The following is a 25,822-nucleotide window of genomic DNA, read 5'->3' on the forward strand; positions in this document are numbered from 1 at the left end:
CAGGGGAGAGGTCATGTGAGGATTACCTGTTGTGATCCCTCCCTCTGGGGCATCTGGTGCTGGGCACTGTTGGCAGACAGGATACTGGGCTAGATGGAGCTTTGGTCTGATCCAGTATTGCCATTCTTATAGTCATCAGTATAATGTGTTAAGAGAGATGACTTCAGTTATCCTATTATGTGTAAGAAAACATCCCAGATCATTGAGATCGATAAGCAAATGGTAATGCAGCATTGGATAGTCAACTAGTCCTTAACATCCTTAAGTCATGTCACTTATTGAGTGATTGGAAGGCACTTAGTGTTGTCCTGCTGAGGATGGTCTAAAAACGTATGTAGAATAAAATGGAATCCTTGAATCCAAGGGCCTAATTCTGTATGTGTTCATGGTATCTTTAAAGTCTGATTCCAGGGCAACTGACTAATCATGGAAAGACAGGTGAAGCTTCACTTTTTGAAGTAATACACAAGTTGCAACATCACTGCATATGTGAAATTTTAGCAGATCAGTAATTCAAGACTTAGTTATTTGGTGTCTCTTTAAGGTTTATGAACACACGCACAGCAGCGGGCATACTAATACTAATAAATTAATAGCTTTTTGAAAGCTACATTAGCAATCCATTAACTTCACTAAGCGTTCAGAATGCTGTTTAGAACTCAGGATTCTCAGAAGTAACAGTAATCAGAAGATGATGATGTATCCAACGCTGTGTTAATCATGCAACTAGGAAATTGTAATTATTACTTGTGATAGTAAGTAAAATTGATCCTGCTAGTAAATGACTTGGCTCTTTTTGATTTCTGGTCAGAAGAATGGGCTTTTTTTGTTTGGCTTTGTTTTGGAGGGGTGGGGAGCTTGCGCTAGTGCACTACACAAGCATTCACCCAACAGCTGAGGCATCAGAAGTAAGGCAAAGCTTTCCCATTTAAAGCTTACATGCAAACTAATTTTGTGGGCATAAGTGCTATTCCTTGCCATATGTTGACTGTGCTATCAGGAGTTTCATGATGTTGAGATGGCCTTGGTCTGAGAAGAACATATGCAAGATGAAAGTTTTATTCTAAAATTATTTAAAATGTCACATACAAAAAATGGGGATGTATTTACTGCACAAATCCAGTGCATCTGTGAGAAGTTGAATATTTGTCCCCTTGGGTTGGAGTCTGTGGACATCATGGGACATCATATATGTACAGTGGATCCTACAGGTGGGTCTGTAGCGTACTTTTCCTGAGGAGTCATGTGGGCGAGAAGAGACCTCATGGAGGTCAGAGGCCCCCTTGAAGGCTTGACTTTTGTCCTGGAAAAGGTGTATAAATGACTCACAAAACCGGCTTCAGGAAGAACAGAATTCTCCACATTTTTATGAAGTCTTTCTCCAGGGATTAGTTACTCTCATTCAAGTTGTTTCTTCAAGGGGAGGGCAGTTTGGGACATTATTATTGTTCCTAGTTGAATTTACAGTAGCACTTAGTCAGGACTCCGTTGAGCTAGTCAATGCACATGTATACTCTGAGAGGCAGGTGGGAGGGAAGATTATATTTCCCATGTTATAGATGGGAAACTGAAGCACAGCGTAAGTATTTGCCCAAGGTCACACAGAGGTTCTGTAGTAGAGCCAGGAACACAGTCCAGATCTCCTGTGTCCAAGCACCAGACTAGCCTTTTTCAAATTAGGGTTGCCAGATGTCCGTTATTCGGGTCCTCCATCCGGTTAACAAAAACACCAGAAAATGCCAGACATGTGAAATATCCAGTATTTCCTGTTTCCCTCAGATGGAAGCCCAGCAGGGACAATTTTCCCCTGCTGTGTCTGGTCGGGGCAAGGGAATGAGGAGAGTGGCAGAGGCATGGGGGGGGGGGGGGGCGGGCAGGAGGGGCACTTGCCAGGTGCCACGCTAGGGGGGCACTGGGCTGCGGTGGGAGCAGAGCACATGCTGCTCTGGCCCACATGACCCTTTGAGCAGAGACTCAGGAGCTGGCTACGTGATGCCTCCCTCTGCACACTGTGAGCCGAGGCAACTGGGCCGGGCGGCAGGAGTGGCGACTTTAAAAGTAAGATTTCCTTACCCGACTGTCCCCTTTCTGCAGGGCGGGTGAGGGGAGGATTTGATTGGGGCAGGACGCTTTGGGCGTTGGGGATCCCTGGGTCAGGGGGAGGGGTGAATGCACTGGGATGGGGGATGCTGTGGGGGGCATAAGAACACAAGAATGGCTGTACTGGGTCAGACCAAAGGTCCATCTATCCCAGTAGCCTGTCTGCTGACTGTGGCCAGTGCCAGGTGCCCCAGGGGGGATGGATCGAAGACAATGATCAAGCGATTTGTCTCCTGCCATCCCTCTCCAGCCTTTGACAAACAGAGGCTAGGGACACCATTCCTACCCCCCTGGCTAATAGCCTTTTATGAAACTAACCTCCATGAATTTATCTATCTCTTTTTAAAACTCTCTTAGGGTATGTCTACACTACCAGCCTAGTTCGAACTAGGGTGGTTAATGTAGGCAACCGAAGTGGCAAATGAAGCCCGGGATTTGAATTTCCTGGGCTTCATTTGCACCTTGCCGGGCGCCGCCATTTTTAAATCCCCGCTAGTTCGGACTCCGTGCCCGCGGCTACACGTGGCACAGAGTAGGTAGTTCGGCTTCCTATTCGGAACTACCGGTACACCTTCATTTGCAACTTCGGTTGCCTACATTAACCACCCTAGTTCGAACTAGGGTGGTAGTGTAGACATACCCTTATAGTCCTAGCCTTCACAGCCTCCTCTGGCAAGGAGTTCCACAGGTTGATTGTGCGCTGTGTGAAGAACTACTTTCTTTTATTAGTTTTAAACCTGCTACCCATTAATTTCATTTGGTGTCCTCTAGTTCTCATATTTTGGGAACAAGTAAATAACTTTTCTTTATTCAGCCTCTCCACACCACTCATGATTTTGTATACCTCTATCACATCCCCCCTCAGCCTCCTCTTTTCTAAACTGAAAAGTCCCAGTCTCTTTAGCCTCTCCTCACATGGAACTCGTTCCAAACCCCTAATCATTTTAGTTGCCCTTTTCTGAACCTTTTCTAATGGCAAAATATCTTTTTTGAGGTGAGGAGACCACATCTTGTATGCAGTATTCAAGATGTGAGCGTACCATAGTTTTATACAGGGGCAGTAAGATATTCTTCATCTTATTTTCTATCCCTTTTTTAATAATTCCTGGCATCCTATTTGCTTTTTTGACTGCCGCTGCACACTGCATGGATGTTTTCAGAGAATTATCCATGATAACTCCAAGATCTCTTTCCTCATTAGTTGTAGCTAAATTAGCCCCCTGGCTCTGTCTCAGAGTGAGTTCACTGGAATGGGGGGCGCTGGTGAGGCCTGGCTCTGGAGCAGGGATGAGTGCATTGGGATGGGGGGGGGGGGGCTGGAGTGCCTGGCTCTGGGGGAGGGGTGAGTGCACTGGGATGGGGGGGGTCTGGCTCAGAGGGAGGGGTGGGTGCATTGGGGGTTAGTGTGTGGCCCCAAACTGGAGGGAGTGGTATAAGATGCGGTACAAGATCCTCCCCCTTCTCCCCCTTCCCCTCCAGAGTCAGGCTCAGCGCCCCTCCACCCCCCCCCTTTTTTTTTTTTTTTTTTTTTGCTAAACAACTTTGGTCTCCTGCCTCCTCCCTTTTTTTCTCGACAATTTTTTACTGGTGGTTTTTTGGGGGGCTGGGGTGGAGAGAGTGGGAGGGTGTTCAATATTTTTTGTTAAACCATCTGGCAACCCTATTTCAAATGTCAAATCACTTCTTAGGGGGCAAAGAGAAATGATTCACGTATGTTCTTAAAATCTCTCCCGGCGGGCCCTGCCCTGCCCTGCCCTGCAAAGATCACTTCAGAGATGCCCAGTTCCGGCTTATTAGATACCAACAAGTTGGACAGCTGGGTTGGTTTGTTCTCCTTATTCAGCCTCATGAGCCAGTGAGTGCTCTGTATTCATGATCTTTCTGTTTGATTATCTTTCTCTGCCCCCCTGTCACACACTGGGTAATAACCTAATATTTGTTTTCACCTCCTTATGTTTTACACAATCACCAGTAATCCCTTAAGTATGTTTTGATCAGTAAGTGTCTGATCTAGAAGTCGCACACCTACTTGTCTAGGAAATGAGAAATTTCTGCCCACGCAGGTTCTACAGACTGAAATAAAATGTGCACTGTGAAGCAGTATCTTGGCTGAACAGTGTGTGCAATTGCAGTATCTGTGACACCTACCAAAACAGCACACAGGCATTCCTTGGTGTACGGGCCTTGCTGTTCCAATCCTGTAATTTTGTGGGGAGACAGTGTTATAACATGGTGTGAACACTAGCCACAGGGAAAAAGTGAGCAAGGAAACTCTTCACTTCAGAGGAAAACAGTTCTAAAAATTTAAAATGGCACGTACTGTCCCGAAGTTGCCTTCCATGCCCCGAAGTTGCCTTCCATGCTGCACACACTATAAGAGGAGTGCAAGCAGAAAGTTCGAGAGAGCCTGGTCACTATTGGCTCAAACTCATATAGGCTATGTGTACGCTGCAGCAGGGAGGTGTGAATCTCAGCTCAGTTAGATGTACACCTGCTAGCTCCTCTTGAGCTCGTGCACTAAAAACAGTAAGAGTGGCAACAGGTAGCTACTTGAGTTAGCCACCGAAATCCGTACCGAGGAGCACTCGTGGGATTGTAGTAGGAATGTTAAAAGGCAGGTTTCGTTTTTCTTAAAGAAACATGTAATGACTGAAAGATGCAGCAGTACACGATGGGGGGCTGTAACCATGAAGATTAACCATTTAACCATGTATCCTAACACATCCCTAGGTTGTAGTCAGGAGGCTAGAATGAACCCATGCTATAGTAATCACACTGCTATTTTTTTAGGCAGGCTCAAGTAGAGCTAGCACATTTGTTTCCCCAAACTAGGAATTGCACCTCTCAGCTGCAGTGTAGATTCACCCCCAATCCAGGGGCCATGGATTCAGATCAGTATTTGAGCACAAATGTATCTGGTACTGGCCATTTATGATGGGGTGGACCAGGCCCTGAGCCTCCTGCCACACCCTGCCCCAGAAAAGGACCTTGAGAGGTCCTCCAGGCAGGCTAGAGTGGCTGCAAGAGAAGTTGCCAATCAGGGGCTAGGAAAGCCCTATAAAAGAAGAGGAAGGTTCAAAATAGCAGTCTGTGTCTGTGGAGCCCTGAAGATGTGCAGACCGGGGACCGGCTGGCTGAGAGAGCGGCAGCACCACAGGCACCTCTGTGGAGCGCTATTGAAAATGGACTAATAGGCCCTGCTAGATGTGTAAAGCCCTGGAATAAGGATGAGAATGTTGTCTCCTGCAGGAGAAGCTCTGTGGGAAACAGACTAAGAGAGTTGCTAGCAGAAGGCACCGAGATGGGCACCTGTTAGATGTGTACCCTGTTAGGGATTTGTGCTTCACACAGGGTGAGACTCTGCAGGAGGACTAAGGGTACGTCTAGACTACATGCCTCTGGCGACAGAGGCATGTAGATTAGGCTACCCGACAGAGTAAAATGAAGCGGCGATTTAAATAATCGCCGCTTCATTTAAATTTACATGGCTGCCGCGTTGAGCCGACAAACAGCTGATCAGCTGTTTGTCGGCTCAGCGCGATAGTCTGGACGCTCCCCTGCCGACATCAAAGGGAGTTGTCGACAACCCAGGTATGCCTCCTGGGATGAGGCATACCTGGGTTGTCGACAACTCCCTTTGATGTCGGCAGGGGAGCGTCCAGACTATCGCGCTGAGCCGACAAACAGCTGATCAGCTGTTTGTCGGCTCAACGCGGCAGCCATGTAAATTTAAATGAAGCGGCGATTATTTAAATCGCCGCTTCATTTTACTCTGTCGGGTAGCCTAATCTACATGCCTCTGTCACCAGAGGCATGTAGTCTAGACGTACCCTAAGTTGCCTAATGGGCTTTCATCTAACAAAAAGAGAGTGCAGGCATGCGCACTCAGCCATAGGGGGTGCTCTTCAGGTGCTGAGTGCTGCCCTATTACACCATTGTTGGCTATTAGATTAGGTGGACCATAGGATTGATCCAGTCTGGCTATTCCTGTTCCTACTTCCTCTGTATTATGTATTTTGTATTATGACCCTCATGCACTAGTAAGGATTACAGGCAAGAGTGACTGGAGGTAGGTGTTTCTTTGCTGGTAGTATGACTAAGGAATAGCAAAACTCCTCCCTGCTTGAGCTAGATTCATAGGAAATACCAAGACGGAGCTGATACACCAACTTCATTGCCAGAGTTGGTTGTTACCATAGAGCCTGTTGAACCAGAAGTTGTACTTTTTTTCTCTGCATAAGTATATCCAATAACTGTTTCCTTCAGTCTAGCCTCGCTGACTCCAAAGGAAGGCTTCCTTAGAACCCCATGCAAAGAAAGGGACTCACATTTCCCCTGACTCTCAGGCCTGATGTGTGCTACAAAATTAGGTTGCTTTAATTCAGGGGTCAGCAACCTTTGGCACGTGGTCCATCAGGGTAATCCGCTGGTAGGCTGCAATACATTTTGCTTACATTAACTGCCTGCAGATATTGCCCTGTTGATATCAGAGGCTGGGAATTACGAACCATGGCCACTGGGAGCTGCAGGGGACGATGCTTACGGATGGTCAGCATAAGGAAAATGTATCGCGGCCCTCCAACAGATTACTCTGATGGGCCGTGTGCCAAAGGATGTTGACCCCTGGTTTAGCTACATCTAAAAAATGCACACTTGTGAGTGGCAGCATTAAGCCAACCTAAGTCCCTGTGTAGACGGCACTAGCTCAATGGAAAAATTCTTCTGTCTACCTAGCTACCACCTCTTGGGGAAGTGGATTACCTAAGCCGGTGTTTTGCAACCTTTTTTTATAAAGTACAACTTTAAAAAAAAAAAGTTAAGTACCCCCAATACCTACAGTTTTCAGACACAATTTTTTTCTATCATTGCAACACATTTGTTTAAACAACTTAATTGTAGCTAAGCGGGTGATGAAATTTTTGGGTGTAAAAAGTACAAAAATAATAAAGCACTGTAAAACTTAAAGCAAACATTCAGTTTTCTCCAAATTTCAGTTGTTGATCTACCCTCCACACTGCAAATCCCACCCATTGGCATAGGTTGTGTCAACACTGAAGAACTACAGCTGTGCAATTGTGCCTTGGTAGTGTTTTAACTGTGGAAAAAACCCTAGGCACACCTGAGCCACTGCCTTAAGATTGGAGCAGAAATATCTCCCCTACAGGGCACATCAGAATGAAGTATCTCATCTTTACCAGCCTTGCAAATTGGGTTGCCTTAAAGGCAAAGATTAGGATAGGAGGAGTATTTCCTAGACATTAAGCGGAATGTGAGCACAGCTACAAAAATCATTAGTTAAACAAGAGCTAGAATTTGCATAGTATAACGCCAGCTGCTTCCAGCTTGTGCTAAATATCTTTGGGGAGTTAAATCACAAGATCTAAAAATACAGTCTTCCAGGGATATCTCTTTGCTTTGTACCATCTGAGAGTTGAATTCACTTTTGCCCTACAGGGTGGGAGTGTCAGAAACAGAATCAGGATTTCTGGGCTCTTTAGGTAGAAATCTCCCTCTAGCAGAGAGACGTTTAGGCCTCCAGAACTCTAGGAAAACCAGGCTCTCCTATTCACCCCAGAATATTGACCTCCAGTGTTCCCTCTAATCATTTCCATCCATGGGAAAGAGAAGACTGAGAGGGGACGTAACAGCTTTCAAATACCTAAAAGGGTGTTACAGGTAGGAGGGAGGAAAAATTATTCTGAATGTCTGATGATAGGACAAGAAGCAATGGGCTTAATTGTAGCTAGAGTGGTTTAGGTTGGACAATAGGAAAAACTTTCTAACTGTCAGGGTGGTTAAACACTAGAATAAATTGCCTGGGGAGATGGTAAAATCTCCCATCACTGGAGATATTTAGGAGCAGGTTAAGCAAACAAGTTAGGAACGATGTAGATGGTGCTTGGTCCTGCCATGAGGGTGGGGAACTGGCTTTACCCATGAAAACGCGATATAATATATTTATTTGCCTGTGAGTTGCCACAGGACTGCTCATTGTTAAGTTACAGACTAACATGGCTGCCCTTCAGATTTTTGAGCTCTGTAACAAAGACCAGTCCTAAAGCATGACAAGAGCAATGCACACAGCATCCCAACCTGCAATTCATTTCTTTATCTCAGCAAAGTAACGGGGTTTAGTTCCTTCATATAGTCTATTGTATAAAAATAATTTAACGTCCATTCATAAGAATATTCCCAGCAGTACAAAGAAAGTGGTGCTGCTGTTTGCATTTCAAAAGAATGCTTTGTCCCCACACAATTTTTCTTAAATCCAGTTGAGACAGAGGACGGAACTTGAATTTGCATACACCTGGTAATCATGTTATGAAGTTGGCTGTGTGTGGGGGGGAAAACAAATTCATTGAGGTAAATAGGACTTTGACGCCATGTGTGCTGACTGGCAGATTGTTTATCTGTCTTGTAGTAGTTCCTAGGAGCTCCGGTCACAGGCCAGGCCACCCCACCCCAGTCTGTCTATAATTCTCCCATTTTGATTGAAAGGTCTCTATTGATGGAGAATGCACCACAACCTTTGGTAAACTGCTCCAGTGACTGACTATCTTCACTCCTTTTAAAAATGTGCCTATGTACCTTGCTGTACCTTTGTTTGCTAGAGTGAGAGAGTGGTCTTTTTATCATATTTCTTTAGGTATGTGCACAACCCAACTTCTGCCCTAGTCTTTCCATTCCCATCTCTTGCTTCCTAGGCTTCACTCCACTGATTTGCTGTTTTCTTGCTTGCATGATCCAGATGTTGTGCCTTGTTGGAACAGCCTGTGACTGGTCTGCAAACACCCTTCCAAAAAAACTTCTGAGCAACCACCAGTTCTGTAGCATGTTCCGAGCTCTGTCTTGTGGTTGTGCTTTTAAACTGTAAGCTCTTTCAAGGCAGGAACTCTTGTTCCTTTGGCATGGCCTACCCACCTTGCATCACTGTAGCTCTTGTTACTTTCTTGTTTGCTTCTGTACCCTTCAGCGCTATTACTCCACACACGTTTGTTGCCCCACATTGTAGAATTTGCTGCCACTCTCCAGGAAAGGAAACTACACTAAACACACAGTTGTGCTTCAAATTCTTTGCCATTCACCATTAAAAGTAAGGAGCTTAAAACACACCTCGTTTTAAAACGAACTTTGAGAGAAAGATACTACTATATCTTAGCAGCTTGGAGGGGAGAGATTTCAGGAAAGTCGCAGTTGCTTCAAGTGAAATGCCCTGAGATGTTAGCAAAGCAAATATTTATGCTGATATATTGTATAAAGCTGTTTGAAATAAATCCATAATATGCTTTCAAACTCATCTTCAAATAGTTTTGACGTGCAAATGGGTTTCCTTGTCTAAAGGTTAATAGTTTAACTGTATGGGATAAACATTTGAAAGTAGCATATCTGTTTCCAGTAAAAACACTGTGGCTTGAGACTTCCTTTTAGTAGCAGACTCAGTCTGTTATTTTAAGTGCCTTAGGTGTAATCGAAATAGAATATTTAAAATGGTAGGTCTGTCTGTGGAAGCAAGCCAGGAATGGGGGGGCAGAGCTGAAATGGAGAGGGGGTGCACACCCTCTGTAATGCTAGACTATGCCTGTGTTCTCCCTCCATCACTGAGAGTGGAACCAGCTTCATCCCATTTAAGAATGTGAGCAACAAATCGCAAATGGGCTTAAGTTAATCCTCAACGAGGATTACCCGATGTCTAATTATTCCGTGCATGGTTGTTAATTGGACCTGCGCAGGATTCTGAGGTTGCACACTGCAGCTGTGTACTGTTCTGATGCTGTGGTATAGTTGCAAGTGAGCCTGATGAATTGATGTTTGAGCTGTTGAATTCTATTCCAAATGTTTGAAGCCCTCTTCTGCCCATGGTTTCAAATGGAGTGTGGGTTTGAAGGACAATTAATGGCAGGGTAATTTTGAGTGTTGATGGAACAGAATACTATAACTGGTTCCTGGGATACAAATCCTTTGTAGGTGTGCATAAAATCCAAAAAGCCAGAAGTGGCCTTACAATGAATCTAAATGACTGTTCAGAATCAGGCCTTCACTTTTTATGTTTTTGTTGCTGGCAATAACACCCATTAGTCACTGATAATGGAGAATTTCTCATTCATTTTTTGCCATATGTTATTGACTTAAACATGCCTCATTCAAGCAGAGGATGCCTGTGCGTAGGTGATTCTAAGTAAAGCAGTGCTATGTTCTACAATTAAACTTGCTGGAAATTGGATATAGTGCAACTGGATGTGTTAAGGGTAAATCCATATTTACTTCTTGAAAGCATATATAAAAAAATCTAGTGTCTGCTTGCCCACCTTGTGTCCTACTCTTACTGGGTTTTTTTTATCCCTTGTGAGTCTTCACCAGAGCTGAACTGTCAACCTCGGTCATCCCCTTTAGCCTGACAAAACAACCTGAGAAAATCTTTTGGTTTGTTTTGGTTTCAGGCATTTTGACCAAAATGTGTGTGTTTTCAAATTGTGTTAAAAGGAAAAGTTCCAATCTAACTCGAAATTTTTCAATTACTGAAAACTTTTGGGAAAGTGTTTGGTTCAACCACCAAACCAGTTTTTCAGAATTGCCAGTGATCCAAAAAATCTATTCTTCACTCTGCTCAATCTGTGCCTTGATTTCTATTTCCACTTAGGCCAGTAAATCTCGAACTTCTCCACAAGTTGTTTACACTGTTGTAGATATCACTGTGAGAGTCTAACTTTAAAATGTAAAGCAATGGCAGTCTTCAAAACCTGTTCCATGTGAGTTGCATAATTTCAAAAATAGTCTCCCATGCTCAGCCATCAATAGATTTGTGTTAGCCATTAATAACATTTACCGTATATACTCGAGTATAAGCCGAGTTTTTCAGCACAGTTTTTGTGCTGAAAAATGCCCCCCCTCAGCTTATACTAGAGTCAGCCTCCTGCTCGCGGGCGGGCTCAGCGCGTCTCTGTCGCCGGCTGGGTCTAGACGCGTGAGCCCGGAGCTCCGGCCCCCCAGCCCCTGCCCTCCTGACCCTCTCAGCCCCCCTGTCCCCTTGTCCCCCCCAGCCCGTCTCCTCGTCCCCCCCAGCCCCTGCCCTCCTGGCCCCCCTGTCCCCTTGTCCCCCCAAGCCCCTGCCTTCCTGGCCCACCCAGTCCCTGCCCCCTCGGCCCCCCAGCCCCTGCCCTCCTGGCCCCCCAGCCCCTGCCTGCCCGGCACCATGGGCCCTTGCCGCGTGGGAGGAAGGGCGTTTGGGGCCGTTCGCCATGACGCTCAGGTGCAGCGCTGAGCCCGGGAACAGCTGAGCTTGGGACCAGCCGCTGCTCCCTGCTCCCCCTCCTCTCCCCTCCCGTGGTAAAATCCAGCCAGCACCGGCACCCGCTCCCCCTGCTGGCTCATTGGCCCATCGATGCCCGGCTCTGGTCTCTCACAGCCCCCCCCCCCCCCCCCCGCTGGCTCGTTTAGAGGGGGCTCGTTGGCAGGCGAGGGGGCCGGAACGTGGGGGCTGCGGGGCGGGGGCGGCGGGGGCTGAGCTGGTTGGGCCGAGTGTCCGAGCGTCTCTGATAGATACCGAGATTTTATTGGTATCTATCTTCATTTTTTACATTTACCAGTAGCTGCCTCATTTCCTACTCTAGGCTTATACTCGAGTCAATATTTTTTCCCAGTTCTTTGGGGTAAAATTAGGTGCCTCGGCTTATATTCGGGCCGGCTTATACTCGAGTATATACGGTATTTATATCCGTGTGTAGAGGCCCTGTCTGAGATCAATACCCTATTGTGCTGGGTACTACATGTACATATTAAGAAACAACAAAGTTTTTTCCAAAGAGCTTTACCACCTAAATAAACAGAGAAAAGGCTAGGAGAAAGGAAGTATTATCACCATTTTACAGATGGGGTACAAAGATTGTAAAATGCTGTAGGTTATAGAGAAAACCTGTTGCAAAGTCCTCATTTCTCAAGTCCCAGTCCTTTCCTTAGCCACAAGATCATCAGATTTCTGCAGATGCTGGCTCATGCCCTAATGCAGGGCTTACCTATTGTGCTTCCTAGGTTTAAAAAAAAAGGGAATTTTTACTGTCCATTTGTGCTTAGAGTTCTATTCCTTTCTCTTTCCCAGACTTAACTACTTTGCTTGATACATTTTTTTTAAACTAATGATTACCGTAGTTCTTGATGGTTCTAGAAATCCAGGACTTCATTGAAAAATCTTGTTGAAAAATCTTGTTAAACAAGAATACCAAAGTCAGCACATTAATTTGAACACATTATCAGTAAATATAAAATGTAAAGCTTCTCAGTGTGTGTAAATCAAAAAGGTTCCAAAATGCCTGTTGTGAGCTGGACTATTTGCTTTTGAAAGTGAAATCAAATATGTGAATTAGATTTTTAAATAAAGTTGAATCTAGCTCACTTTTGGCTGTTTCCCCCCCCCCCCCCCCCCCATACAAGTACTGTAAGTAAATAGCATTGTGCACAATGCTATCTCAGGAGGGGTGCATTGGTAATGCATCAGTTTTAAAAACTCTTTTTTATTGTTATCCAAAAAGTGAGGGCATATGCCTCTGAACAGGGTGACTTAAAATATGAACCGGTGTGGCTTGTGCATGCATGGCCATAGTTTCTAGGTCTTATTTTGCAAAATGCAGGCTTACTTTCCTGTATCCTAGATTGTACTAAACGTAATATATGCCTGGATTATACTGGCTGGGCTGGTGCACAGAGGATTGCCAGCCCTCCATGACTGTTTGGGAGTCTCTGGGAATTAAAGATTAATCTTTAATTAAAGATAGTCATGTGATTGAAACCTCCAGGAATACATCCAGCCAAAGCTGGCAACCCTACCTGCATGACTTGTCAATCGCGTGAGGTGGGGTTCTCATCCTTGTTCTGTGTTTTCACTGTACTCAGGACAATCAGGCCCTGGTCCATTGAATGGCCCCTGCTAGCTTCTCAGGAAGGTAGCCAGGTGTCGGGTATTGACAGCTCCTGTCTGATTTTAAAAAAAATTCAGAAACTACCAGACACTTAAAATGTCCGTTATTTTCTGATTTATTTTTTTTCTCAGCCAGGGGGCGAAAATACCAGACTGTCCAGGGTCAATACTGGACACCTGGCAACCCTACTCAGTCAGCAATCGGGGCCCAGTCCCCCCCCCCCCCCCCCCCCCGGCTTACCTGGTTCTGCAGGGGAGCTGTCTGGCCCGGAGCAGGGAGGGAGGCAAAATGGCCCCTGGCTGCTGGCAGCCTCTTAGGAGAGGCAGAGCCCAGCCCCTCCTGTTCTTAAAGGGGCCATGGTGTGTGTTTTCATTAAAAAAAATTTTTTTTGCGTAACTCTCTCTGGGTCTTTTTTTCCCCAACAAAAATTTTTCTGTGTGTGTGTGTGTGTGTGTGTGTGTGGTTTTTTTTTTTTTTTTAAGGCAAGCTTTAGCGCTTGTCTCCCAGATCCTGAGGTGATGCATCCACTGGTCTGTTCCTGGGGCCATTTGTTACATGGATGGTCAATAATGGAATTGTCTAGCTACAGCAACAAAACATCCGTGAGACCATATGATTTAGGTTGTGTCCGATTCTTTGCTGAAAATCTACATCCTTAGGATCAATGTGGGCTTTGGAAACAAATCTTTGTTCTGCCTGGACCTTCATTTATTTAATTTCATGATAAAAGCCTTGATGTATCTCTAGCTACGAGAGGCCGATGCTGTGAGAATGTTCTGTTCTCCTGATGGCTGGCATGTTTCTCAGCGAGACTTGATAGGAAAAGTAGGTGGTTTCTCTGTAAGCAAAAAAAAAAAAAATGTGGCCAGTCTAACAGCTGTCTTAAACCTGGACACAACAGGAACTCTAGGGCAGTGAAACATCTCTTTGCAATTCCTTAATTACAAAAAAGCACAATTTATATTTCCAATGGAGTTGGGCCTGGGGCTCTGCAGATCTGGGTTCAGTTCTGCCCCTTCTACAGCCTTTCTCTGTGACCTTGAGCAAGTCACTTATCTTCAGTCTGTATCAGTTCCCCATCTGTAAAATGGAGATGATTCCAATTCCTTTTCCCAACCATGTACCTGTCTTGTGTGTTTAAACTATAAAATCTATTGGGATATAGAATCATAGAACACTAGAACTGGAAGGGACCTTGAGAGGTCATCCATTCAAGTCCCCTACCCTCATAGCAGCACCAAGTACCTTCTGAATCATCCTTTATAAATGTCTGTCTAACCTGCTTATCCACAACCTCCCTAGGCATGCATTGGCTCCTGCCATCTCAGCCTAGCATTATGGGGCAGTAATCTTGGTTGGGCCTTCTGTGTTACCAATAATACAAATAAGTCTGATTCCATAGGGATGTGCATAGCAGAAGTAATTATTCAAGTTGGCTGGCAAGGTCATAGTTAACTATTCTACATCATGCTCGTCTTAGACATATTATTTGATACGGAGCTTTAACTGTTATTTTCATCCTGCTGTAATGTATTGGAAGCTTGGCTCCAATTCTTGCTTGGTAAAATGCATGCCTTTCTAAATGTAATAAGGATGTTTTCCAGAAGGAACAGTGCAGAGGGATTTATAGCCTACTTGCTTCTGGAATGCCAAAGTTAAACAGGGGTCATGAATAATAAAGTTATTTTATTGATCATGATTGATCAATCAATAGCCTTTAGAAAGGAGGGAGGTTGGTTGAATGACAGTCAATATGCTATGTTATAGCTCTCCATTGACTTATATCACTTACTTGAATGGTTTTTTATTTGTGATTATAATTCTCTGTTAATATGTTCCGCTTGCAGGATGAACTTGACCTTACAGACAAACACCGAGAGGCCATGTTTGCACTTCCGGCAGAAAAGAAATGGCAAATCTACTGCAGTAAGAAAAAAGTAAGAGACTTTGGGTGGGTGGGGGTGTGTGTGTACGTACGCACACCTATGAGAGAGAAATTGATTTGGATTTGTCTTCTGTTTTCCTTATTTTATGGAAAAGTTCTCTAACATTTATTAGAAAGTGGTAACCTTTCTATACAGCTTGCAGAATCATCCTGTGGGGTTTGAATGGGAACGTATCTGTACTATGAAATACTAGAGAATCCCCCAGGAAGAATATGTAAAAGGCTCTCCTTTGCCTGCTACATTCGTTACGATTTTAGAATACCCTTCTACAAAATTGTAATATATTTCTGTAGTACTCTAATGGTTTTATCCCTTTTAAGTCCTAGGAGACTTCAGTGTAAAAGATTTTTAGCCTCCCAATTAGGGATGTAAGCGACTAGTCGACTACCTGATAAGCAAATGCTTATCAAGTAGTCAAGTACGAACTTGACTAATCGTTTCCTCCCACTTGCTGCCTCTCAGAGAGAGGCTGCAAGGCAGGTGAAGGGGAGCACGAGTAGGTGTGTGTGGGGGGGGGGGGGAAGAAGAGTCTGCTTAAAAGCGGTTTTCCCCCCAGCACTATCTCTGCAGGGGGAGCAGGAAGGGGCAGAGGGGAAACTGCTGAGCGGGGATTGAAAAGTCCATCTCGTGCTGATCCAACTGCTGCACCTCTCTCTTTTGGAATGTACAATTGCCACCTGCAGCTCTTGTACATTTCAAAGGGAGAGGCATAGAGGGGAACCTGCACCAGTGGAGACTGCTTCCCTCTTGCTGGTGCAGGTTCCGGCTGCCTCTCTCCCTTTGAAATACACAAGAGCTGCGGGTGACTGCACATTTCAAAGGGAGAGGGGGCAATATCACTACCAACAGCATTCCTTACACAGATAAGAGGTTATGAGAACCAATCTCACCAAATCTGAACAGGTTCTTCCCATCCCCAAAGGACCAGTCACATTCCCAGGTCAATTTGTAACTTAGACTCTTACCCAAAAGGCACGCCAATTAACAGCTCCCATCTGGCACCCCATGCTGCTGCCTCTGTATCAGAGGCAGCAGCGTGGAGGGGCAGCGGACTCCTTGGGAGTGGGACCAGAGTGCACTGGCTTTTGGCCCCACCCCTGGGAACTGTAGAATAGTTGACTAACCAATAAGAATCCGTGAGGTCAACTATTCAGTAACCAATATTTAACACCCATAGCCCATGCCAGTCCTATAGAATCTAAAATGTAAACATTTATTCATAAAAGGAAAAAAGTGAATTAATTATTAAAGGAGGAATCCAATACAACAATTGCAGAGTTGTTGATTCAGGCTAGTAGCAGTGATGGAAGAAATTGCTGGCTTCAGTCAAGTCTCTTGAGTACATCCACAGCCTGGACGAGTCGTTCAGTCCTTTGTTTAGAGCAGGGGTCGGCAACCTATGATTGCAAGCCATATATGGCTCACTTAAGAGCCAAATGTGGCTCTCAGCTTGAGCTCAGTCCCCTCTTTACCTCCCCCACAAGGGGGAACACGGGCTGGCAATCCAGCCCTGCGCCCCTTGCAAGATTGGAGCCAGCCCCAGCTTCCTACTGGGGGGAAGGGTGGAGAAGGCCCCAAGCCTCACTGTGCGATCGGGGAAGAAGCCAGAGCCACAAATGGCTCCATGTGCATGCACACTCCCCTTCCTCCTCTCCTGGCAGGGGAACAAAGCAGCACACAGACACGCTGCCTGAGGCTTTTCCCGCTGCTCCATTGGCCAGAATCTGGCCAATGGAGCAGACGCTTGAGAGCAGCGCGGGGTGCAAAAGCCGACCCAGCCCCATCTTGTCCATGGAGGACCTGCTGCTGCCATGGCTGTGTCCCTGCTGCTTTGTGCACTGCTCCGCCCCCGCCTCTCACCATTCACGCGGCCTGTGCACTCACACCCGCCGGAGAGCCCCGAGGGGCTGCTGGAGTACATCACTGGCATGAGCACCTTCTTCCTGGGGCCAGCGGGCTGGATCCTGGCCTGCCTGGAGCGCTACAAGAAGCACAACTGAGCGGGCCTGTTCTCATCCACTCCTGGACCCACTGGCTGGACTCCCTGTGCTCCTGGCAAGGCATGGCCTCCATGCCACACTCAGCCCTGTAGCCACTGACTTTTTCCGTGACCCATATGGAGCAGCGGCTGGCTGGCTGCCACGTGGGAGTGACTTGCATCTGTTTCAGTGAATAAATCCTGTTACAGACACTGGGGAAAAAAATGCCACCCAGACCCTGCACCCCCAGCCTGCTCCTGCCCCCTCTCCCCTGGCCAAACACCCTACCCCCAGCCTGCTCCTGCACCCCCATCCTTATCCCACTCACTGGCAGCTCTGTCCCGCACACTGGACCCCTCATTTTTGGCCCCACCCTAGAGCCTAGGGGGTCCACAAAATCCATTAATCCTGGAATCCCTTAATCTGTCCTGAGGCATTAAACCTCAGTCCTCCCTTCTGCATGGGACTGGAGTGCCAGGGGAGTGAGGTGTCTCCGTTGAGGGCCACAGCAGTGAGGGTTGGGTTTTTTGGTAGGGTTGTTTTTTCGCTTCTCACTTGTGTGGTCCCCAATTGATTTTTCTGTGGCCCTTGGCCCCAAGAAAGTTCCCCACCCCTGCCATAAAGATAATATTGAAACCTTTTGTGTTGGACATAATATTTTACTTTATTTAAAAATGAAGCCTGAGCAATAAGCCCCCCCAGCATCGTAACATTCCTGCACCTTCCAGTACCCCAGCGCTGAAGCCATCATATACCTGAACCCCCTGCCCGGAGTCCTTTGTATCTCCACATCCCTAGTTCTCTGCCATAACACTCCTGCACCGCCCCAACACTGTGCCCTGAGCCCATCATCTATCCGAACCCCCTGCCCTGAGCCCCTCCTACACTCCAACCCAGACTCCTGCACCCCCACATCCCTAGTTCCCTGCCATAACACTTCTGCACCCCACACCCCAATGCAGTGCCCTGAGCCCATCATATATCTGAGCCCCTTCTACACCCCAACCCAGACTTCTGTACCCCCACATCTCCAGACCCCTGCCATAAGGTTGACAGAAGGCGGCTTGAATATGTGCATGAAGCTGGATTTAACTAGTTATGATGTAAACGTCAAAGAAATGTGTGAAAAGATGCAGCAGCTGAAGTCCCATTAATTAGTCTGAGTTCAATGTTTCATTGATGCTCTTATTAATCATCATGTCAATTATCAATAATAGTAAGTGGTATATTTCCAGTTATGCAAATGGGCATTCTTACATGGCTCTTTGTTGACCACTTGTTCTGAATGTTGATGTGGTTTGGCTCTTGGGTTTGAAAAGGTTGCCAAACCTTGGTTTAGAGCTTCAGTTTGTAGCAAAGATCTTTCAGAGTAAGGAGCATGACTGAAAACCAAATGGAGGAGTCCTCAGGGCCTTGTATATCCTTGGCCATGTGGAGGGAATCCCATTGTTCTCACTGGAAAAGTAGGCCACAAGATAAAGTTTGTCAATGAGCCCATCACTTGTCCGTACATGACTGTTAGCTTACAGATAGAAGCTGTTGTTCCCGTGCTAGGCTGATGTTCACAGGAAAGCTCATCCTGTATGAATTGGCACCTTCCACAATCCATTGTCAGTCAAGTAGTTCTCTTCAGTCTCAGTACTTCCTTCACAAAAGGCTGGCCAAACCTCCTTTTGGTGTGTCCCAGAAGCAGACATTTGAAATGCAAGTACCTAGCCAAAACTCATAACTCCAAATACAAAAATGATGTGTGCATACAAATAGCCTAATCGTAACCAGCAAAACAAAAAGCTTTACAGTGACACCTCGCTTGGCTCACTTTTATGCAAGATTGGTTGCAAATCTGTTAACTGTGTTTGTAACAACATATTTTAATCGGATAATGTCACATTCAGATCCTAACGCCACTCTACCTTCTCAGGGTGTTTCTACACAGCAGCAGGATCTGCGGATTTGATAGGTGTACCCATGCTAGCTCTGATCATGCTTAAAATATCAGCATAGCTATGGTGGCCCCTTTGTACGCTCCCAGGAGAGACCCTAGCTGTGTACACAGATGGGTAGCCTGTGCTACCACCCACATCACCATGGCTATCTTGCTCTTCTTAGCACTATAGCCCAATCAAAGCTAGCCCAGGAGCAGCTACCCACGCTGGAAGATCACTCCTCTAACTGCAATGTAGAGGTACCTCCAGTTGTAGCCAGAACCTGTTTTGCTGTGAAAGGCACTGGCATAGGGAGGGCTCTGCGATGCCATGGGACCCTTGATACGGACTGTGGCTGCTGTTGACATTCAGGGTTGCACTAGAGTCTCAGAGGCACGTGATACCTGCTTCAAAGCCTTGTCTGCACAAACCAGTGAAGCGTCAACAGGCATGCCAAGATTTTTTTTTAAAAGCTGTGGTGGTTGATAAAAGAGCCTGGAGCATGTCAGAGCCCTGAGAGCGCTGGCTTTTCTGACAGGATGGGAAAATGGGTCACTGCAAGCTTGAGGGAAGAGCAACTGTATTATTTTAGGGTGGAAGCCAACGGGACTGCACAGTGGCCTGTTAGCTGATCTGGCTCTTACGACTGGCATCCTGTTTCCCCTCTCATTGAACACAAGAGCAGCCATACAGGGTCAGACATGTGGCCCATTTAGACCAGTATCCTGTCTTCCAGCAGTTGCCAGTGCCGGGTGCTTCAGAGGGAATGAATAGGTCTCAGCTTGACAAAGCCCTGGCTGGGTTGATTTAGTTGGAATTGGTCCTGCCTAGAGCAGGGGGCTGGACTTGATGACCTTCTGAGGTCTCTTCCAGCTCTATGGTTCTATGATTCTAAGAACAGAACCTTTTTGGGGGCGGGGCCTGCTGACCCACAGAAAAATCAGTTGGAGGCCACACATAAGCAAGACGCAAGCAAACAAAAAAACCCTCCATAGAATCCTAGAACTGGAAGAGACCTCAGAAGGTCATCAAGTCCAGCCCTCTGCTCTAGGCAGGACCAATTCCAACTAAATCAACCTGGCCAGGGCTTTGTCAAGCCGAGACTTAAACACCCCTAGGGATGGAGACTCCACTACTTCCCTAGGTAACCCATTCCAGTGCTTCACCACCCTCCTAGTGAAATAGTTTTTCCTAATATCCAACCTGGACCTCTCCCACCACAACTTGAGACCATTGCTCCTTGTTCTGCCATCTGTCACTACTGAGAACAGCCTCTCTCCATCCTCTTTGGAACCTCCCATCAGGAAGTTGAAGGCTGCTATCAAATCTCCCCTCACTCTTCGCTTCTGCAGACTAAACAGACCCAAGTCCCTCAGCCTCTCCTAAGTCCCCTAATCATTTTGGTTGCCCTCCGCTGGACCCTCTCCAATGTGTCCACATCCTTTTTGTAGTGGAGGACCCAGAACTGGACACAATACTCCAGATGCGGCCTCACCAAAGCCGAATAAAGGGGAATGATGACATCTCTGGATCTGCTGTCAATGCTCCTCTTAATGCAACCTAATATGCCATTAGCCTTCTTGGCTACAAGGGCACACTGTTGACTCATATTTAGCTTCTCATCCACTGTAACCCCCAGGTCCTTTTCTGCAGAACTACTACTTAACCGGTTGGTCCCCAGCTTGTAACTATGCTTGGGATTCTTCCGTCCCAAGTGCAGGACTCTACACTTGTCCTTGTTGAACCTCATCAGATTTCTTGTGGCCCAATCCTCCAATTTGTCTGTCATTCTGTACCCTATCTCTGCCCTGAAGCGTATCTACCTCTCCCCCCAGCTTAGTGTCATCCGCAAACTTGCTGAGGGTGCAATCCATCCCCTCATCCAGATCATTAATAAAGATAAAACTGAACCTTGGGGCACTCCACTAGAAACCGACCGCCATCCTGACATCGAGCCATTGATCACTACCCGCTGGGCCCGGCCTTCTAGCCATCTTACCATCCATCTTACCGTCCATTTATCCAATCCACAATCCCTTAACTTGCTGGCAAGAATATTGTGGGAGACTGTATCAAAAGCCTTGCTAAAGTCAAGGTATATAACATCCAGTGACTTCCCCATGTCCACCAAGCCAGTTACCTCATCATAGAAGCTAATCAGATTGGTCAGGCACGACTTGCCCTTCGTGAATCCATGCTGACTATTCCTAATCACTTCCCTCTCATCCAAGTGCCTCAATATGGATTCCTTAAGGATCCCTTCCATGATTTTTCCAGGAACCGAGGTAAGACTGACCGGCCTATAGTTCCCTGGATCATCCTTCTTCCCTTTTTTTGAAGATGGGCACTACATTTGCCTTTTTCCAGTCATCCGAGATTTCTCCCGATCTCCACGACTTTTCAAAGATAATAGCCAAAGGCTCCACAATGACATTTGCCAACTCCCTCAGTACCCTCGGATGCACTAAGTCCGGACCCATGGATTTATGTACGTTTAGCTTTTCTAAATAGTTCCTAACCTGTTCTTTACCCACCACGGGCTGTCCATCTTCATCCCATCTTGCGTCACTTGGCGCAGAAGTTCAGGAGCCGACCTTGTCTGTGAATACAGAGGCAAAGAAAGCATTAAGTACTTCAGCTTTCCCCACATCATCTGTCACTAGGTTACCTCCTTCATCCATTAGGGGCCGCACACCCTCTCCAAACCTTCACTGAGGTGGCTCTCGACTGAGAAGGAGAAAGATCCTCCCCACATTTTCCTCACACACCAGAGTCCCAGGCTAGTTGACTTTGTGTGTGCTCCAGTCCTGTGGGTATAATGCGGCAGGGGCTACAACGCCAGTGTGGGTTCCCCAGTGCTGGGAGGGGGACCTGAGCCTTGGGTGCCGGATCCAGGCAAGCTAGGGGCTATATCTGGCCCCGGGCCTTAGGTTCCCCAACCCGGCATAGAATGTTGAGCGGCTCATCCCCTGCTGTTCACTCCCAGATTCTGGCTGATGGAGACTTGGAACATTTGCAAAACCTTTAACTTTTATATTTGAAGGGCAGGGAGGGAAGGGAGATGTAGACCGGCACAGATGGCCTCATTTGGCGTGGGGTTGCCTTTCAACTTACCAGACTTTTTGCATTCAGACCAGTCGCTGTGTATGTAGCAAGTACATGACTGGCTCATCTGAATGACATCACATACAACTGCTTAGCCCCCTCTATGGAAAGCTGCGGTGTAACCCTTGGGAGCAAGGCTTTGCAAGATCCCATAGAGACCCACACAATCTTACTGCATGACGGTCCCCACAACAGCAGCTATAGCCACCATCTTGGAATCATGCAGTTTTTCTGGCTCTCACAACTGGCTGTTTTGACAGATTCTTAACCCGATGGAGCTAGAAGCATCACAAGATGGCAGCTGAGGAGAAACAAAACAACCTGACTTATAGGGATTTGAATTGATTATTTAATGGGAGCCATGTAGAGGGAAAAAGCCCCGTGTAATGTACAATAGCAAGTCTGTGGGCAGTAACCCGAACAGCATACATTAAATAGAACAGTCATGCTGCACTTGGATGGATCAGGCTAAGGGATTTAAGGATTATATTAGAAAGGCCCTTTGAAGTTGTCACTCCACTGTATGGCTATAATAAAGGGAAATGAGGATACAGAGATGCGTTAGAGGGATAAAATACAAATTTGAAAGTAATATTACTTGACAAAGACTTGTTTTATAACTAATCTTCTCTATTCCCTTTCTCCTAGAAAGGATGATGTTAGAAAGTGTGGAGAGGAAAGGGAGAGATTCCAGCTGTTGAGTTTTTTTGGGTATGAGATCAGGGTAGAGGGAATGAGTTATTTCCATTGAAAAGAGTGCTTCAAGATGACCTTACAAACCCAGTTACAAAGTGAGCAAATAATTCTGCCTCACCTCTTAATTGCAAAGCATCATGGTTCATTTCAGCGGATGTACAAATTCAGCCTGTTGAAGAGCTCCCAAGTCAGATGGGAAATACAAGGTTTGTGCAAAACCTGATTACATGTAGCCATGTGGCATGAGCTGCTCACAAGAATTTGCTGAAACAAATAATAGCACTAAGACTTTTTAAAATTAGCTCTCTGGTAATATAAAACGTTTGTAAAAGCAGGGTAGGAGTTGGGAAGGAACGAGACGTAAGCTGAGTAGATGATAGGATTCAGAACAGTATTAGTAATGTGATTTTATTCTTAAAGTGCAAAGACATATTAATATCAGGTGCAAATAGTGAAATATTGACCAGTGTGCTATTAAAGCCTATGTTTGATGGCTAACATCTTAAGTTTGGCATGTAAAGTCAGGATTCTACTGCAGTATAAACTGGAAATAATTAAGTCCAGAGAAGATTTAGAAAAATGGGTTAAATAGAAATATAAGTGATTCTCAAAAGACTTTTTTTTTACACTCCCAGCTAAATGGCTCCCCTCCTCCCACCACTCCCATGCCTTTCACATGTATGTCTTGGGATCTTCATATTCCAGTTAACAATGTGTTCATCTCTTTATTCAGTGGCTATTGAAACTATTATGGAGTTTGTTTCAATAATTGTATCTCCTTCACTTGAAAACTATGTTCACTGCTTTACCAGAAACCGACAAAAATGATATTTTTAAAAAATCACTTGGAATTTTGCCCTGTTTGGTCATCTGGGTTGAATGAAAAACATTTCACAGCCTGTTTGCATCTAAAATATGTCTGCAATTGTTGTTGCTGCAACAGGTTGAAATGCTATGCCAGATGCAACATTCTGCAGATATTTTAACTTTTCTCACTGTAAGGAACAGAAAATGTTTACAGGCTCTTGGTATTTTTCAATAGGAAATGTTTGTAGTTCTTATCTTTAAAGGTAATTCCCTTTTTAGTTCCAATCACAACACGCTCTTTTGTTTGAGAGGTTTTTCCTAGTCTCTAGCCAAAAACTGCATCTGTTAGCAATCTTTTGGATTTTAAATTCTAGCTTTTTAAACAATGAGCCATCTGACCATGAAAGGCATCTGGTCATGCTGTATTTTCTTATTGTTAGCATAATTTTTAAACCTTGGGAAAAGCAAGGAGAGTGGGTGTGGGAGGTGTTTAGTATTAGAGAAAATAGACTGATGTATAATGCAATGTGCTGATTTGGATGCTGAAGTTATCAGATCAAGGATCAGTCCTATGAAATTTCAGCACTTCTCGGTAACATTTGTGCTAGCAGTACTATTTCACAAGCATTTGGCATGGGGGCAGAGAACATTATTAGTTGCATTTTCATTAAATGGACACCTTCTGAAACTAAGTGCCTGGAGTGAAGCTAAATATTTGAAGGCCAGTGTGGTCAAAATTCTCTGCTAGTGCAAACCTGTCACAGTTCCACTAACTTCAGTGGAGCAATGCTGGATTTAAACCACTGGCAAATTTTGGTCCTGTTGGTTTTAAAATTATGCATACTGCATTCTGAACACCGATGATTTTTTTTGGTACAAATCTGAGTGGGTCTCTAAGATCAACAAGAGAGAAGGCAATTATGTGGCAAAACTAGAATGTGATTGCAAAACCCAAAGAAATGTGTGGAGGAAACTCGCAGGCAGGTGATGTACCTGGAGCCACTTTTCATTTGCTGAAATATTGGCTCTTTTTCTTAAACGTCAAGAAGATCCTTCCAGACTTCTGTGGCTGGATTGCTCCATCATGCTTTCATAGCACCATGAAGGAATCCATATAAGATATAAGGATGTAATTACAGTCAGATTTTAGTATGTGAATGATGCTTCTGTGACAGTTACAGCTAGCCCTGCACCTCTGTCCCTTTTTTTGGGCAGAGATCCGGTGTCTTGGATTTGTGGACCTCTCTGCGTGGTTCCCCCTCCCCACCCCCCCACCCCCCCGGTGTTGAGCCTTGGGCCTTTCTCCTGTGGTGGAGCTGTGTAATTCTCCCACTTCTAGATCAGGCGCTAGTCTGCTGTGCCAACTGTTCTTATCCTGCAGGTATGACAGAGTTTGGCCATGTACAGTTCTTTTCTTTGGGAGTCTGGCCAGTGGTGTATGCTGGCCAGACAGCCTTCTTAAAACAAAGCATTGTTTGAGTGGGGGGTACAAATGACTTGGTGAGAGAATGTGTGGGTTTTTGTTTTTTTAAAAAACAGTCTGCATGCATGCCTGGCTTATCTACAATCTACAGTCCCCTGATGGCAACCCCCATAGGATTGATTGTTCCAGACAGTCCAGCAGATGCTGGTCTGTCTGGTTCCCCCTTTTCTCTTGAATCATTTTTAAACCCTACTATGGCAGTGCTGTTCTTCCTGGACTCTGAACCCTTCCTGCTCTAAACCAGGTTGGCTGGAAGTAGAGAAATCCACAAAGTTAATAGTTCGGACAATGTCCTGTAACAGCTCTCCAGTCTTAGCTATTTCAGAGCTATCTTGAGCCATTCTTTTATTTCCTGCCTGTTGTTCCAGACAGCTGTCTACTGTATGAACTCGCTGGGTTAACTCAATAAAGTCCCAATACCCAGGCCAATATATGATGATCATAAAATTGATACAGAGCAGCTCCAAATCCATCTCGACCACAGCACAGGCAGTAAGTGCTGTACTTGTACAGGCGGTGTCCGCTGTACTTGCACAGTCAGCCACAGCCATTCATTCACAGCCACACAGATGCTTCTCTTCCCTTCTCCAGCTCTTGCTTTTGTTCTTTTTGGAGATGCTAATTTAGCCCTTGCCAGGAAACCAAGTGCTGTGGCTAAAGGGCAACAAAACACACTTTCCGTCACGTTGGGATTTGGGTGTGTGAAGGGAGTTGTCTAACACATTGGATCAGAGAACTAGGGGGGCAGCTGCAAAATATAAGGGAACTCCAGGGTCGTTTTGTGAGGTTGCTATGTGGTAGTTTTCTGAATTATTTGCAGGTTGGAGTGAGCTGTTTGTCTTAGAGCTGCTGCAAATATCAAAATGAAAGA

The 25,822-nt window shown here is 45.7% G+C and overlaps 1 protein-coding gene across 2 annotated transcripts in view; it reads left to right on the forward strand.

The window, feature by feature from the left end:
* Positions 1–25,822, forward strand: part of DAAM1 (dishevelled associated activator of morphogenesis 1) — a 196,050-nt gene that overhangs the window by 81,544 nt on the left and 88,684 nt on the right. For both annotated transcript variants that reach the window (XM_075926322.2, XM_075926324.2), the window contains exon 3: positions 14,858–14,947. In XM_075926322.2, the coding sequence (XP_075782437.2) occupies positions 14,858–14,947 (90 nt within the window). The remainder of the gene's footprint in view (positions 1–14,857; positions 14,948–25,822) is intronic.

Source organism: Pelodiscus sinensis, chromosome 5 (genome assembly GCF_052426305.1).
Source record: "Pelodiscus sinensis isolate ZL-2025 chromosome 5, ASM5242630v1, whole genome shotgun sequence".
Taxonomy (NCBI): domain Eukaryota; kingdom Metazoa; phylum Chordata; order Testudines; family Trionychidae; genus Pelodiscus; species Pelodiscus sinensis.